This window comes from Penicillium cataractarum (assembly GCF_028827025.1).
Source record: "Penicillium cataractarum strain IBT 29864 chromosome Unknown utg000002l, whole genome shotgun sequence".
Lineage (NCBI taxonomy): Eukaryota > Fungi > Ascomycota > Eurotiomycetes > Eurotiales > Aspergillaceae > Penicillium > Penicillium cataractarum.
The window spans coordinates 5,192,923-5,208,073 of NW_026622738.1; the positions used below are offsets into that span (position 1 = coordinate 5,192,923).

General features: G+C 51.8%; 7 protein-coding genes across 7 annotated transcripts; 2 read left to right on the forward strand and 5 right to left on the reverse strand.

The window, feature by feature from the left end:
• Nucleotides 1-278: 278 nt before the first annotated feature.
• N7496_003914 (protein phosphatase regulator SHP1) lies at nucleotides 279-1,591 on the reverse strand (the record flags this gene model as incomplete). The annotated part of the gene is made up of 3 exons (XM_056696845.1): nucleotides 279-1,002; nucleotides 1,057-1,454; nucleotides 1,517-1,591. The coding sequence occupies 3 exons, from the start codon at nucleotides 1,589-1,591 to the stop codon at nucleotides 279-281; spliced, it is 1,197 nt and encodes a 398-aa protein (XP_056559057.1).
• Nucleotides 1,592-2,358: 767 nt separating this feature from the next.
• Nucleotides 2,359-2,826, forward strand: N7496_003915 (TOM13-domain-containing protein; the record flags this gene model as incomplete). Its single annotated transcript, XM_056696846.1, has 2 exons — nucleotides 2,359-2,637; nucleotides 2,704-2,826. The coding sequence occupies 2 exons, from the start codon at nucleotides 2,359-2,361 to the stop codon at nucleotides 2,824-2,826; spliced, it is 402 nt and encodes a 133-aa protein (XP_056559058.1).
• A 593-nt stretch (nucleotides 2,827-3,419) lies between these two features.
• Nucleotides 3,420-5,036, forward strand: N7496_003916 (membrane insertase OXA1; the record flags this gene model as incomplete). Its single annotated transcript, XM_056696847.1, has 3 exons — nucleotides 3,420-3,509; nucleotides 3,568-4,308; nucleotides 4,368-5,036. 3 exons carry the CDS (start codon nucleotides 3,420-3,422, stop codon nucleotides 5,034-5,036), a joined length of 1,500 nt encoding a protein of 499 aa, XP_056559059.1.
• A 311-nt stretch (nucleotides 5,037-5,347) lies between these two features.
• N7496_003917 (acyltransferase family protein) lies at nucleotides 5,348-6,922 on the reverse strand (the record flags this gene model as incomplete). The annotated part of the gene is made up of 3 exons (XM_056696848.1): nucleotides 5,348-6,018; nucleotides 6,104-6,731; nucleotides 6,797-6,922. 3 exons carry the CDS (start codon nucleotides 6,920-6,922, stop codon nucleotides 5,348-5,350), a joined length of 1,425 nt encoding a protein of 474 aa, XP_056559060.1.
• A 1,197-nt stretch (nucleotides 6,923-8,119) lies between these two features.
• N7496_003918 (transcription initiation factor TFIID subunit 11 family protein) lies at nucleotides 8,120-9,419 on the reverse strand (the record flags this gene model as incomplete). Its single annotated transcript, XM_056696849.1, has 2 exons — nucleotides 8,120-8,858; nucleotides 8,920-9,419. 2 exons carry the CDS (start codon nucleotides 9,417-9,419, stop codon nucleotides 8,120-8,122), a joined length of 1,239 nt encoding a protein of 412 aa, XP_056559061.1.
• Nucleotides 9,420-10,206: 787 nt separating this feature from the next.
• Nucleotides 10,207-11,768, reverse strand: N7496_003919 (adenosylmethionine decarboxylase SPE2; the record flags this gene model as incomplete). The annotated part of the gene is made up of 2 exons (XM_056696850.1): nucleotides 10,207-11,591; nucleotides 11,648-11,768. 2 exons carry the CDS (start codon nucleotides 11,766-11,768, stop codon nucleotides 10,207-10,209), a joined length of 1,506 nt encoding a protein of 501 aa, XP_056559062.1.
• A 1,642-nt stretch (nucleotides 11,769-13,410) lies between these two features.
• Nucleotides 13,411-14,861, reverse strand: N7496_003920 (TATA-binding protein-associated factor TAF6; the record flags this gene model as incomplete). Its single annotated transcript, XM_056696851.1, has 3 exons — nucleotides 13,411-13,956; nucleotides 14,018-14,436; nucleotides 14,492-14,861. The coding sequence occupies 3 exons, from the start codon at nucleotides 14,859-14,861 to the stop codon at nucleotides 13,411-13,413; spliced, it is 1,335 nt and encodes a 444-aa protein (XP_056559063.1).
• Nucleotides 14,862-15,151: the final 290 nt, after the last annotated feature.

The following is a 15,151-nucleotide window of genomic DNA, read 5'->3' on the forward strand; positions in this document are numbered from 1 at the left end:
AAGTGGGGAGCCGACCTCGGACGCTTATCAATCGCCGCTCTCTGACTAAAACATCGTCCGCGGATGGTTTCCTATACTTTCCATCATGTTTTACATGAGATCTAATGGCTAGAGCTAAAAAAATTTGTATTCTTATGATACCATTGGTCTTCCGAGAGTAGCCAACATAATGGCATCGTAATTCCTATCATCGTATCTAACCATTAGGCGCTCGAGACGTAGTCTATCTCCGCTGCCACTCGCTTTTGAAGTCAGCCCCAAGCAACCGACGATGTGTTCTACGTCCACTTTTGGACAACCACGCCGCCTCGCTTGAACTCTGGTAGGTCACCGAGAGTCACATCCCAGTCACTGAGCTCCTTGCTGGGGAATGTGGTCATGAGCACCCACGCGCGGTTCCGACCATCGGGAGTGGAGGCTGCAACGAAGGCGTAGACATCACCGATGGTGGCAGTAGTGTTGAAACGGGACGTCAGTCGAGTGCCGTCTCCCAAACGCACCTGCAAAGTAACTGTCGGCTGCGATTCATCCACTTCAGGCTTGGGGGGCCCAGCCGTAGTGGGAGCGGGCGCAGCGGAGGGAGTAGAGGACTGGCTGCTTGCCACGCCAGGAGTAGGGCTTCCAAGCCGCTGTCCAACACCCGAGAAGGGCATATACTTAGGCTTGGGCTTCACGTAGTTCTCGTCATGTTGCTTCAACTCGACGTCGACTTCTTGCCCCGCTTGAACATTCATAATAGTCAAAGGAGCGCGACCCTGGCGGATACCTTCCAGGATTTCAGCATTGCGGGGGTCATCAGTGCGGTATAGCTCTCCATCATCGACCGAAAAGCCATCAGCCCAAAAGTGAAGAGTTCGGTGGACGCGCTGGGGCCGTTGCGGTTGAGGTTCGGAGGGGTTTTCGACAACTCTGCTAGGAGCGTCGTCGCCACCCAGGGTGCGGGCAGTTCCGGTGAAGTAAGAGGGTCGGGACTGAGGCTCATCTGAGGATGGAGGCTGGGCTCTGTTCATGCATGGATCAGTATACGGTCTTTCAAGGATAGCTATACGGTCTTACCTGCGAGCCTTTTCGAGGATCTTCCTTTTCAAGTCATCCGGGTTTTGCACAGCCAAGCCAGATTTCTCTCCACCAGCGAAAAAGTCCTGGTCCTCGGAGCCATCCTCGGAGGAAGAGTCACCACCACTCCCCGTAGCAAAGTCACCCAATGTCGCAAACTTCTTCTTTGGCGCAGCACGTCGGCTCGATGACGAAGACTGGGGTGCTGCAGATGAGGAAGCTGGAACGGGCCCCCCTCCGAGGGAGCGACCTCCTCCAGCTGTTTGAGCTGTCTCTTCCGTGCCTAGTCGTCGGCCACCACCGGTGTTCATGTCCTGTAGCGCCTCATCTTGCTCCGCGAAGAACTCGGTCACGGCAGCTTCCACGTCCCACCCGTTGGCAGAAAGGTACTCTTGTGCCTACAATACCGCAAAAATACATTAATAATAGACCTTAGAAGTAAAGAAAGCACAATAATTACCTCGGCGGGCTTGGTTCCTGTCATGTTACAGAACTGAGACACGACCTCGTCGTGCTCTGCGGGGTTGTAGTCCATGGTTGAGCTTGATGGATAGATCCTGATGGACAATCTGAAAGAGGTATGAAGGTGGACGTCCCGAGGTGAAGTGAAACGGGCGGTATGCGAGTTATCAAAGTGGTGAAGAAGGTGTATAAGGGTAAGAAGGGTATTGTTTGCAAGTCAACCAAGCCGAGCTGGAGGAAGCCAGCTAAACACCGCGGGCAGGTACGTCACTCGCAATTGGTCAGCCGGAGTGGAGGATCTTCCGACTATCGGGGCCTGAGGCTCTTGATCTATACTCCAGTAGGGTAGACCTAGTATAAACACAGTGAGGTATACATCACAAACTAAAGGCCAAGCCACTACTCTAGCTCCCCACTGGGAAATATCACCATGACTATCTGTTTATCAAGGTGTTAAGGTTAGGTGCAGGGTTGCCTTCGGATTGTCCAAAACATAGGCCGTCAGTAATTAGAAAATGTATATTTGTGAACTCATGCTAATCTCAGTCATACGTCTCTTTATGCCTTTGCATACCTTGGATTTAAGATCTCACAATATTTCTGGAGATACTAATTCCCCTGCAATCAAGTTTCGCTACATGGTAAGAACATCCATCAATGGAGTCCCCACCGCCTCGGGGTCGATCCGCTGACATAATCCACACGTCTGCCCTCTTGAGGAGCATCCCGACCGCCGCCCTGAGGAGCGGTTGACCAAACGTCCAATTCCCAGCCCATCTGGTCCGATCTCTACCTCGCTCTTGATCTCTATCAATTCAAATAATACATATTCCACCACCCATGGCCTCCGATGCCCCTGGCTCGCGGGTCGAGCTATACGACTCCGCCTTGACTGTCCCCTCTGATTCGGAAAACTACTCGGCAAACAACGAGTCACCGTCTTCGCCTCCTTCGACCTCCAGCTCTCCCATGATTCTCTACAAGCCCCCGACTGTATGGGGTCTCATCCGAGGAGCAGCTATCAACCTCCTGCTCCCATTCGTGAACGGTCTCATGCTGGGCTTCGGCGAGCTCTTCGCCCATGAGGCGGCCTTCCGCCTGGGGTGGTCAAACACGAAGGTATGTGCTGAATATAACGTGGTACATAGAGTCTACAAATACTTACTATCTCTTTTAATATTTCAGATCTTCCCAATGTACCGCCGAACGCACCCCGTGGGCCCTGGAGTCGAGATTCGGGAGCTTCCTTCGGAGCGGAGGCGGGTCACCTCTGCTGCTGGCTTGAATGACACCGCAGCCTTGGAATAAACAGAGGGCATTACTGGCTCTCTTGAAATGCTATTTTTCTCAACATCTCAGATCTGCATTGATATGGGAAACACAAAACTGGTACATGTTTGTTTGGAGAGATACCTGACCTCGAGTCAACACTTGGATGTAGTGCATGTACATAGACTGCTCAGCTGGCGCCTGGCGAACTGGATTTGTATTTTACATATTGCTTAGAACATGTTACTAATTCTTGCAATGAGTAACTAACGAATACTCCGTATATTTATTTGTTCGTATCCCTAACAATGCATTTCCAGAAACTAAACCAACTAACCCGTTCTGTATGCCTTGATGGAAGATTGTGTGGGATAGACATTAGTTCCTGTACCTAGGCCATAGCCAAAGAGTATGAGATATCTTGCTGGCCTGAATATGGGGAGTGATAGGTACAAAATCAAGGTAATTCGAGTTGTACATAGTTCACGGCCAAAGCCGGCAACGACTCGGCATCGGATGTTTACCGGGGTGGTCTCCGCCCGGCAGAAAAAGTCTCCCCGACAGGCGCGGGAGATTCGCGATGGTCCGACTGTCTATCCATAAAATCACTCTTTTCCTCATTCTCTAACAAAATGATGGGAGCTGCTGGCCTGAAAGGGCCCAGTGCTGCCACTGCCTTTGCGCGGCAACGGCTCGCTGCGGTTCCTCGATCCACCCGATCGGTTGGTCATATCTAGGACTCTCCGGGGAAGGACACCACGTACTGACTAGTTCTTGCAGGTATCTACCTTCAGGCCTCAGCGCTTCCAACTCCCTGGCCAGAAGAGCCAATTGACCCTCGCTTCCTCTGGAAATGCTCCATGGCGCCGTGCTGCTCTTGCTGCCAGCCCTGCTGCGATCCGTTTCAACTCGACCTCCTCTGACCCAACTCCCGCTTCCGTTCCCGAAACGACAACGCCGATTGACCCGTCTGACGTTGGTTTTGATATCTCGGAGATTCCTGAGAAGATTGGATACTTGAAGGAACTTGGCTTGGACTATGGTTGGGGTCCATCCTCCATGCTCCAATATGTGATCGAGCACATTCATATTTGGACGGGTATGCCATGGTGGGCTAGCATTGTCGGTGCCGCCGTATTGGTGCGTGTTGGTCTGTTCAAGCCTACTATGGCTGCTTCCGACACAGGTGCCCGAACCCATAACGCGAGACCTATCATTGACCCGATTCGTCAAGAGATGATGAAGGCTCGTATCGATGGACAAACACACGAGTTCCAGATTAAGAAGGCCGAGCTCGATAAGATTCAGGCCGAGCACGGGATCAAGCCCTCAAAGGCACTCATTCCTATGCTGCAGGTTCCTCTCGGCTACGGTATCTTCCGTGTTGTCCGCGGTATGACCTCTTTGCCGGTGCCGGGGTTGTTGAACGAGTCTGCTTTGTGGTTGAATGACTTGACTGTGTCTGATCAGCTATACCTGATCCCTGTCATCACAGCCTCGTGCTTGTACCTCACACTCAAGGTAGGTGATCCCTCTCCTTGCTCACAACAACCGAGGACGGACACTAATAAATAGTACAGAAAGGTGGTGAGACTGGCACCATGGATATTCTCAACACCTCTGCCGGTAAAGCCATGTTAATTGGTCTTCCGGCCATTTCTTTCACATTCATGGCCTTCCAGCCAGGCGCTCTGCAGCTGTACTTCCTGTCTACGGGTCTCCTCGGTCTTGCTCAAGCTTACATTATCAACAACGCCAACTTCCGTAAAGCCATGGGCATGGCTATCCCTATCAAGCGCCAGGCGACGCAAGATATGAGCAACCTGGAGCAGCTCCAAGCCCGGTTGGCAGAGATTCAAGCCAACCCGGAGAAGTTCAAGCAAACCCAGGCCCAGGTAACCGATGATAGCAACATCAGCAAAATCGACCAAGTCCAGAAGAACATCACCAGCTGGAGCGAAAAGGCTAAGCGCGAAGTCACGGACAAGTGGAGCGAAGTGAGAGGCAAGGCGACCAAGAATGCGGATGGCTCTCCCGCCGCACAGCCTCGTCTTAGCGATGAGGACCGACGGGCCGCAGATAGATACGAGCAGGAAGCCAAGGCTCGGGAAGCCGCCCTGCGCGAGGAGCGTAACCACGCCCGTCGGAGCTCCCATATGAGGACTCTTGCAGCTGAGCGACAGAAGGCTCGGGATTCCTTCAAGAACTTCCAGGCGGTTGGACGCAACGGCCCACCTCGGAGGCAGTGATCTCCCTCAATGTGTATAAACTGTAAATTAGGGCGCTTTAACTCTGGCATTCTGTGTTTTTATGTATTACAGAATTAGAATCTACTTCGACCATTCTTGAACTCTGTCCATGCGTAGCTCATTTATCTACTTTCTAATATCTACCTCCTAACAAAGAAAAGGGCGTGATGAGAAGTCCATGCTGATTGTGCATTGCACCAAACCATTTCTCCACACGGAATGGAAGTCGGAATAGAAACCCAGTATGTTTGTTACAGCCCAATTTAAGATGAGGGATAACAAAAAAAGAAAGTCTCAATAAACAGGCCCACTCATGTAGTCCGCATAGGAACCGAGACAGCCGGCAATGGCAACGACGCCTTCTCATCCTCTGCAAAAACCGTCCTCTCCAACTTCTCCGTCATAGATGCACAGAACGGGTCAACATACGCTGTCCAAGCCGTTGCAAGAGCATACACCAGTCCAATCCATACTGGTATACTAATAGCAACAACCCACGGCGGTCGTAGTGGCAGCCAGTCCCGCAAATCATCAGTGGCAGCTTCACCTCCTTCCCATGGCTGGCCACTAATTCCGTATAACATCCAGCAAAGGACAACACGCAGCATCGTCCCATGGATGAGGTATACCGCGAAACTCTGCTTTCCAAGCCAGAGTAGCAGTCGACTGGCGAGAAACTCCTTGGTGGAGGGAGATAGGTAGATTGCTAGGATGATGAGGTCCACGCCGAGGGCTGAGTAGCGCTTCCCGACGTTCACATCTGGTGGGAAAATGTATTTTGAGAGTTCGAACATGAAATTCGACCAGGGCATCCATTCGGGGTGTTCGCCTGGGTAGGAGGCGATTAGGAGACCCGCAAGTGCGAGGGGTATGATGATGAGCTTCCGAGTATAGCGATGGGCTTCTACCCAGTCCTTGAGCGTGGTGTTGTATGAGAGATCACTGAGAAGGACGCCGAAAATAGCTTGCATTTGGAATGTTTCTAAAATGTGAGTTTACGTTAGCAAATTGTTTCCATTGTCATGTCAAATGCAAGCATAGGTAGTGCGAGAGTATATAGTTCATACCCGTATCTTTTGCAGCATCTTGGTGATAATAAAGCAGCATCCCAATGTATACGGTGACTCGATATCGGAATCGCATAAACATGGTCGCGACAAGAAGAATAAATACCAGCATCGAGGCCTTTAGCAAAGGTAAAAGAGCCCACTGGTGATCATCGTATGCCATATAACCGGTGGTCCAAGTCGACAAAAAGTTCTCCCCTAACCGAAGAACCTCTTTCCAGAGAGAATCTTCCAAGTCTGGGGCTGCATATCGACACCACCAGCTATCAGAGCGATTGGCAACAGTAAATCCGCCGAATTGGGCAACCGTCCATGATATCACCAAGGCAATGGTAGCCGGAAAGATAAGTCTTGGTGGTCTCCGGAAGGCGCTCTTAGCGATTGTTGTGAATGCAGAAGTCGTATCTCCAGCTCGTGATAGCTTCAATGGTTTTAGGGCACAGACATAGCCTGTAAGGAATGCGAAGATGGTAACACCGAGACGGCCTTGCCAGGGAATGCGCAGGATAGGCCATTGCAGGATCCGTGGGATCGCGTCTTCGGTGTCTCGAGGAGAAAAGAGGTCATAGTCCCATGCTCGGGCGAGGTGTGTCAATACTACTAGGAAGGAGGCAATTCCGCGCAGGCCCTATATTGAAGGATCCTGTTAGCGAGATCAATCTGGATACACATTGAGAGTATTTGGAAACATACATCGATCCACTTGACACTCTTCCGAGGATCACCTTTGGTGGAGGAGTCCCCTTGACTCCACGGTAGAACAGCGGGAATAGTATCTTTTAAACGAGTGTATAGATGAGAAGATGGAAAGAGTGACATGATGGTTATCAGGATATGTATGAAATTTGATTTAAAGAATGATTTAGTGCTTCAGATACTCCAAAGAGATATCATATCACCGCGGGGTCGGTAGACAGCCTCAGGTTAACATAGCCGTTAAGATGTAGCCTGGGCCAAATGAATAACAAAACGAAACAAGAGCATACGGAACACACAACGGAAGAAAACTGCCAACCCAAACGGCCATCAAGCCTTAGTATACCCCTCGAGTAAGGAACACGCCAAGAAAGAAGGGGCACAACAACACACCAGGTCTCCAGAGTCCGAAGCCACAAATAGATAGACAAAGCGTTCCTGCATCGCATGAGCCGATGAGGATGTCCAATTGCGCAATCATGAACCCATCATCTCGTCAAATGACCAGCCCAGAAGTGTCTGGATATGCTTCGCCACGGCTAGGGGGTTCGAAAAGTGTCGATCAGAACGCGGATCTAGAAAGCCATCGGTATGCCAGGGTCTAGGCGGGGTCTAGGTACGTAGTGCTTCTGCGAGAGTTGAGGATAAGGAAAAAACAAATGCGCGGGAGGCGTTAGACCCTTGCAGGGTCGGCATAAGACATTGCTAAAATAGGATTGAGTGTGTCGATCTGGCTGTGTATTTGTTTTGCTTTTTGAGGAACTACTGTTATGGCTTATTTACTAGGAATTTTAGATATCAAATACAACACCACCACCACCACCACAGGTTTGGCGTTTTAGGCGGGTTCAGGGGCAGCGAAGAGGATTAGGTAGCCACCGTAGTTGGCGGACGGGGGCATTCATGGGTTAAGGAGACGCGTTTACATAGCTTGTGTGAATTATGCATCGAATAGGCAGTCCATGCCAAGGCCTGCCAACCTCCTAGATTGGCAGATCAAGCAAATGTGGCGGAATGTACGCTCCTTATTGTACAGTTACTTGAAACACCCCCCGTTGCTCCTCAGAGATACGTAATTTCCTGGGAAGATATGTGGATGGACTTAGGATAAGGGGCTCAAAGGCTAGTTGCTAGAGGGTCAATAATAGTGTGGTATCAAATTTTATGTCCAGTAATCCTTATGAAACACCTCTACCATGTAGGTAGAAAACTCCTGGTAAACCATGAGTCGACGTCCTTGTCGACAAAACCCGAGCGCCGTGGAAAAAATTCCGTCACGCCGATGTACCTTTCATATGAAGCCAAGAAGAAAATAGTTGATTAACGGAATAGTCGCCGTCCACCCACGCTGCCAGAACCCCACGTAACCGAACCCTTCACTCCTAGATTATCCATACTCAATCCGGAGAAACCGACACCACCACCCTCGCCATCACGCTTGTAACGGCGAAGTGCTTCACGCAAGTGCGATGGTAGAAGTTGGCCACGATGGGGGTTAGGTGGTGGGCGAAACTCTCTTCGTGGGCGTAGAGGCGCAGGACTTGATACAGAAGGCCGGCCGACATGTAGAGATGGAGATGGGGACATATGATGGGCGGGAGTAGAGGAGCTTGAGTTGAGGTGATTCGCTGGAACTGACGATGGTCGTATCTGGTTTGTATCCGATGGCTCTTTCTTGATGCCATTGCTGAGGGATCCTGAATTGGATGGAGGGACAGGGGTTCCCGAAGGAGTAGGAGTCGCAGTCTTTGACTGTGCCGCCACAGCTTGAGCTCTGGCCTGAGCTGCCTTCTCAGCGGCAGCCTCTTCAGCATCGAATGCCGCTCGTGCTGCTTGGTCGAAGGCATCGGCCCATTCAGCCTGAACTGTTCGAGCCTTCTCAATCATTTCACCAGCAAACACCTTTGTGAAACCGTTGACTGTAGTAACCACGCTGGCCGGGACAGACTGTGAAAGCGCATGATTGACGATACGTCGAAGGGACTCTTTGCGAAGCTTCGCTCGCTTGAAAAGGTCATATCGTTCGGATTGCTGAGGGTTAAACGCATCAACCAAAATCCTGTACAAGCCACAATATTAGTCTTCCAGCTCCCCAGATGTCCCAATGGAGACAAACATACGCCAAGTTCTTCTTCTCAGCCTCCGTATCCGTAGTACCCTCCTCTCTTCCCAAAAGCTCGCCTTCATCGTCGTCATCGTCATCGTCGCCATCATCACCTCCTCCCCCTCCCCCTCCGCCCATACCCCCTCGAACCGAGCCTTCAGCATCAACGGAACCAAGCCGCGTATCTCCGGCGCGCGAGCTCATCGCATCTTCTCGCTCACGCTCACGCTCCTTCTCGGCTTTGCTCTTTCTTCCGCGCTTCTTTCCGCGAGCTGCGCTAGTAAAGACGCCGTCTGCGCTTGCGCCGCCGATGCTTCCTGTGAAACTACCCGTCACGCTTCCAGCATCGCTGGTTGCGCCGAAGCTCCGTTCTGCAATATCGAGACCTGCGGGGAATGAGGTCTGTCGGAGAGGGTGCATGCGAGGCTTCTTGCCGAGTGGTTGTGAGGCGGACGAGGAGATAGAGGGTCGTTTGAGGGGGTTGGTTGGGGTCTGATACGGTGGTGGTGATGACATTTTGAACGATTGTATGCAAAGGATTAGAGTCTCGAAGTGGGTGACGTAGAGAAGTTGAAGGGAAATGCGCTGAGAGGATCGAAAAGTAGAGGTGTATCTTGAGTCCGACGTGCTCTGGCGGGAATCTGGGAGGTTCGCCGAGTTTGGTGAAGCGCTGCGACCCTGGTCCTCAGTTTGCAGCGCGAAAACAATGCGAATTCAATCAGAAGTTAAAAATCCGAGAGAGAAAAACAGTAACTGAAACCTGCCCAGTCGCCCACAAGATGAAAGAAGCTGCCAAAGATGAGTCGATATCTGTTTGACGCGATCAGAATTGGGTCGCGACTATTCCAGAGCACACCAGACCGCCTGCCGGATTTGGAAATTGTATGCTCCGCTGAGACTACGTCAAAAGAAGCTTAATTGAACGATGCAAAGGGTTTACCTGCATAGTCTAGATGGACTTGCATATAATCCTGAAGCAGTACGTACTATTCAATTATGAAGAAAGAGTGACAAGATGAATAATTCACAAGAATACTAGAAAAGCTCAAAACAAGATCGCTGATGGAGTCCAGCTGAACCGAACACAAAAAGATGACAAGACGCTCGGAGCATGGACATACAATGCTGCGCACTATGTAAAGACAGGAGGAATTACATCCACATAGTTCTAAACTTGGGACGAGAACGACGAAAAAGCAGACGATCTGTGCAAGATATGGAGTAAAAGAAATGGATACAAAAGCAGGTCAACGGCTGAAAAACAGCGGACGTGGAGAGAGAAACAAGACCATCTCCAACATCTTCATGTAAGAGTGATGCCCTTAGAACTTCTCTCCAAGCCGGGGAGCCCCCCTTTCCAGTCGTTGCGCTCATAGTAGCGGAACACAAGGTCGTAACCGTTCAGGTCGTGAACGATGCGGTCAACGCGGCGATAACCCTCAATTTGCTCCATCTTGGGGTTTCGACGCATGGCCTGGCGCTGCGCGTGCACCTCGTGGAAACCATTGGCCTCACTAGCCACATCCTCAATGGCAGGCTTAGTCTCGAACAAAGTGATGCTGAAACGGCCGGGCTTGAAGATATCCACGACCTGCTGAATGATGTCGGTAGTGGCCTTTCCGTTCTGCGAGTGCGGAACGTTGGTCTCAAAGGACGCATAGGAACAGTGCGGCTCCGGGGTAACGTGCACAGTGAAATAGTGCGTGGGAGCCTTGCCATCCGGAGCAGGGACGACACCGTTGGCAGAGAAGCCACAGGGCGTGAAAAGGTACGCGTCGATGCGAGCATCCGGGAACTTGCTCTTGGGATAAACATCCGACAGGCCGCAGGCATCGGACACCACAGTGCCGAGCGCGTGACCCTCAGTGGTCAGCTCTGCTGGCAGCAGACGATCCGCATCAGGGTCATCGGGGTTCGAGCCGTTGTCGAACACATCGAGGTGCTCATCCTTGTCAAAGTTGCGGTAACGCTTCTCGGCTGTAGCGGTAGCATTATCCAGGTAGAACTGCTTCGCGTTCTCCTCGTCCAGGTCGGTCATCAGGACCTCCAAAGTCTCATCGTGCTCATTGCAGTCGGCAATAGGAGAGGCCTGGGGGAAACTGAGGACCTTGGTCTCAGTCTCGGGGAAATGGCCATCCTCCTCCTTGGGGCTGGCCGGCGGAGTGAGCAGCGTGTGAGGCTCAGTCAGGTACAGGTACCAGTGCTCTCCGTTCATCTTGCCAATCATGTAGGCACTTCCGTTCTGGAACAGCTTGTCCATGTTGCGAACTTCATCGCGCCAGCTGCGGTGAGGGCCGCGCTGACGGTCAGGGAACAAGTAGTTCTTGCGGCTGTAGAAAACGCGGTAAGGAGCAGCTGCAACGGTGATGCCGCGAGACGGTGGGGCAGTAGCGCGAGGGAAGCCTGCAAAGAGGGCGGCAATCTCCAAAATGCGCGGAAGACCCGACAGAAGGGTGGTAGTACCACAGGTCTTGAGGATCAACTTGTGGGGCCAGACGAACATGCTGGACTCGGACAGGAGGTAGGCATCCACATCCTCGGATGAGACAACCGACAGGACCTGGCAATTGACAAGATCCAGCATGTCCTTCCAGATCTCGCCGGGCACCTTCTTCAGACCGTCGGGGCCTGCAGCGCCAAGCTCGCTGGCAGACGGAGCAAACCAGACCTCGAGCAGCTTCTCGGGGCCTGTATGAGATTGTGAGTGATTCGTTCGACAGCTGGTTGACTGCAAGTTGACTAACCTTCAAAGGCACTGCTGGAGTCAAGATCCTGGGTGGCCTCATAGTTGATGGTCAGAGAAGGAGTCCCCGCGAAAGACGACGGAGACTGCGTGTAATTCTTCGGAATACCGACGTAAACCATTTCCGTTGATTGATGCAGCCGAGGCTGTTAATAAATTGGGCAATTAACGGGATCGAAGATGGTGACTGTGTGACGTCGGACCGCCCTGGGAGCTGTTTGATGGGAGACAAAAGGCTTTAGAAGCACTGTCTACTTACCCAGACGAACAAGGGGGCGATGCCCGTCTGAGAAGAGAAGGCCCTGAGGACAGAGTGGAACTGGCTATCAAGCCAGGCAGATGAACAACTTAACAGACCGGAAGGGCCGCTAAGGAGGTAGGAACGCGAAGGAGAGGAGAAAGATGCTACAAAGAATTGTGACTGTCAGTCCAGTACCCTCGTGCTGGAAGATACCGATACCGGTCAAAGTATCGGGTCTAGCAGACGAGAGTATCTGCTTTGTGCAAGAGGTATGGAGGAAAGTTGATCGTTGGTGACGTGAGTCGTGCTATCGAGGCCTAGAGACAACGGAGCAATTAGTATCGCGTGGAAGAGAATGTGTCAAAATAATCCACGGTGGGTAGAGAAGATGCAAAGGGGTTGTGTCTGGAGTAGCTCAGCCCTAGGCCGTTGCGCCAACACAATGGGGAAAAAACAAGAATCTTTCCATATTTGTGGATCGGTGCCCTCCGTGAGGGGTAACCGAGGGGATAGAAGAAAAAAAAATCAAAATCGCACATACTTCGCAGGCTTAGAGAGAAATCGCAGAAGATCCTTCGGGCTCATGAAAGGCAGGAAAGGAAATTCGGCTTAGAACTGCACGATGTCGCGCGAGGCCACAATCGTGATCATCAGTGGGATGATGAGGGCAGAAAAAAGCGTTGCGCGGGTCAGACTTTGCTTAAAAGCCCAAAAAAGTGCCCGAGATGCAATTGAGTGCTCTGGGCGAGTTGAGAGAAAAGTTTTCTCTCTGGGAAATCGTTTGGCCAAAGGTAAGGAAGCCGATGGTCAATTTGTAGACCTCGAGAGGAGGGGTTGGCAGGAAAATTGTTTGCCGTAACGGGCGGGTTGAGTTGGCAATGAGCGATTTTGTCTGTGGGCCCGAGCTCGTGGGGCACGGATCAAAATCTGTCTGACATCAGGGAAGGCGACCGAGTTAGTTGTCGAGTCCTGCAACGCCACAAAACGCATGATTTGTGAAGGAGAAAAAGCTAGGGGAGAAACCGGCCACTCACGGGATGAATCACAGCGAAGCGTAGATTCGTCTAGGACGATACCTCGACGTGACTTGAAGAAGACAAGGATGCGCCGGCCGAGAATCCTAGAACACGCGAGCGGTGAGACGGGGCAAAATTGAGTTCCGGGCTGGTCGTGCCTGGCCGCAGGTTATGTAATCAATCAGCGGGGAATCGAGAACCTTAAAAGAAGAAAGTCACCTGACCGGACTGCAGGTACAATACTTCCCTCCTTGCATACGACCATTTATAAACGGACTAGAGCGGACTATTGTCCGATGGAATGCATAAATTATAATGACAAATTAATGTCAATTGGGAATCTAGAAGAGATAAGTGGTCAAAGCCACAGAGATCCTGCCCTTCCCCTCCCGCAACGCCCGCTCACAACGCCCATTCCAGATGGATGCATCAGATAATCCCCCATACCGGTGATTTGAAGATGAAAAAGAAAAGACACGGGTGAAAAAGAAAATACTTGACAACACATTAAACCTCCACGATAAGGCGAGCCAGCTGGACTTCGTTGGCCTCGGCGATCTTCCCGGCAATGAGACCACCGACTTTCTCTGTCAACTGTGAGCGCAAATCATCCGACACGGTTGCGGGATGGCCGTTGGCCAAAGACGGGTGAGCATCTCGGATCGACGCCAGAACGCCGATGAGTGCACTGAGAACGCGCTCAGCAGCGGGACGACGAGCTGCATCGTCGAGACCATCGCTGAGTAGTTTGGAGTAGTCACTGAGATTGGGAATAACGAGCACGCGGACCACCTCGGCACCACCAACAGCCTGCAACCCAATGACGGCTCCGTAATGAGCACCGAAAGGCTTGGAAGGGTCAAGGAAGCTCTTCAAGCATGACCGTACAAGACGGGGCTTGAGCATGTGAGATGAGTGAGAGAACTTCTTTGCAATAAGTCCGAGGAGTGATGCTGCAAGGTCACGCAGGGCAAATTGTTCAGATAGATCGCTGGCTCCGCCAAGTTGTCGGCCGACCAGGCAGGTCAAGATCGATGGAACAAGAGAGGCAATCTATCAAAAGGTCAGCTGCCGGAGATCCTCTGCGGAAGTCGTGCTGTGGATGTCAACTTACATAAGGATCGACGTAGAGCGATGTATTCTGCACCAAAGCCTCGGCCATGTGCATCACCTGGGTTAGGACGAATATATCCTTAAGGCTGTGCGTGACCTTCTCCGCAATGAATTGCACAAAGTATGGCACCAGCTGGTGTAGACCAGGATCATCCCGTAGACTGGCGTATGCAGAGGTCCGGTACTCCTCGCTCGTTTCATCCAGGAACGCACTGCAGACCTTCTCAAAGTAGAGTTGCAGCTCCTTGGAGAGCACATGCTTCACGGTAGGCTTGACCGATACTTCACCGCTACCGCTCATCGCCGCAAGGGTGGAATTGGCGTTCGGTCCCTTCGATACCAGCTCGAGGTTGCGAGAGTCGGCGGCAGTGGGGTTCTGGGGAATGGATGGCTGGACACCTTCGACGGCGAGCCAGTGGCCTACATAGAGAGTGATTAGGGACCGTCATGATAGCAAGAGTCTAAATATACCTACCAGTGAAAGACACCTCGCGGGGGACCTTCGGTAACGGCGCGTTGATCAACTTCTCAAAGTCCACCTCTTCATCCTCCACGTAAAACAGCGGTTGGCCGGGGCCCAGCGATGCTTCGCCAAATCGCAGCGGTCGGAGGGATTCGTATCCATATAGAGGTTCAACGTCCAGATTCCGAAGAGCATGAGAGATGTCTTGAGTAGTGAGCAGGGTGCGCTTGCCGTGTCGCATGCACTTCAGTGCCTCCTCCAGCACTTGTGCAACGCGGTATTCGACGTCGCGGGCAAGGTTTTCCGTCACATCGTGGTTGAGATTGGTAATACCAACAGATTCCGCGACATCACGGATGTTATCCGGGTTCCAGACCGACATAGCGGTTGCTTTATTCTAACTCGGAGGTGAGGTCGCGACGGAGATGAATCTGGGAGGGATGGGATTGCGATGATGGGCGAATTCGGTGGTCGGAAAGCTCTTGATCAGAGACAGAGTCGCATTCTGAGAGGCCACCGGTGGACTGCAGCGAAGAAGGGATAAACTGGGCCGTTGCAATTTTCTTCACTCTTTTTTTTGTAGGCAACAAGCTGAGCAGGCAGGGAGATGACAGCTGATCGATGAGAGTTGGGAGTGGTGTTGCGCAAGTGGTTCTTGCAGCCTCCCGTACA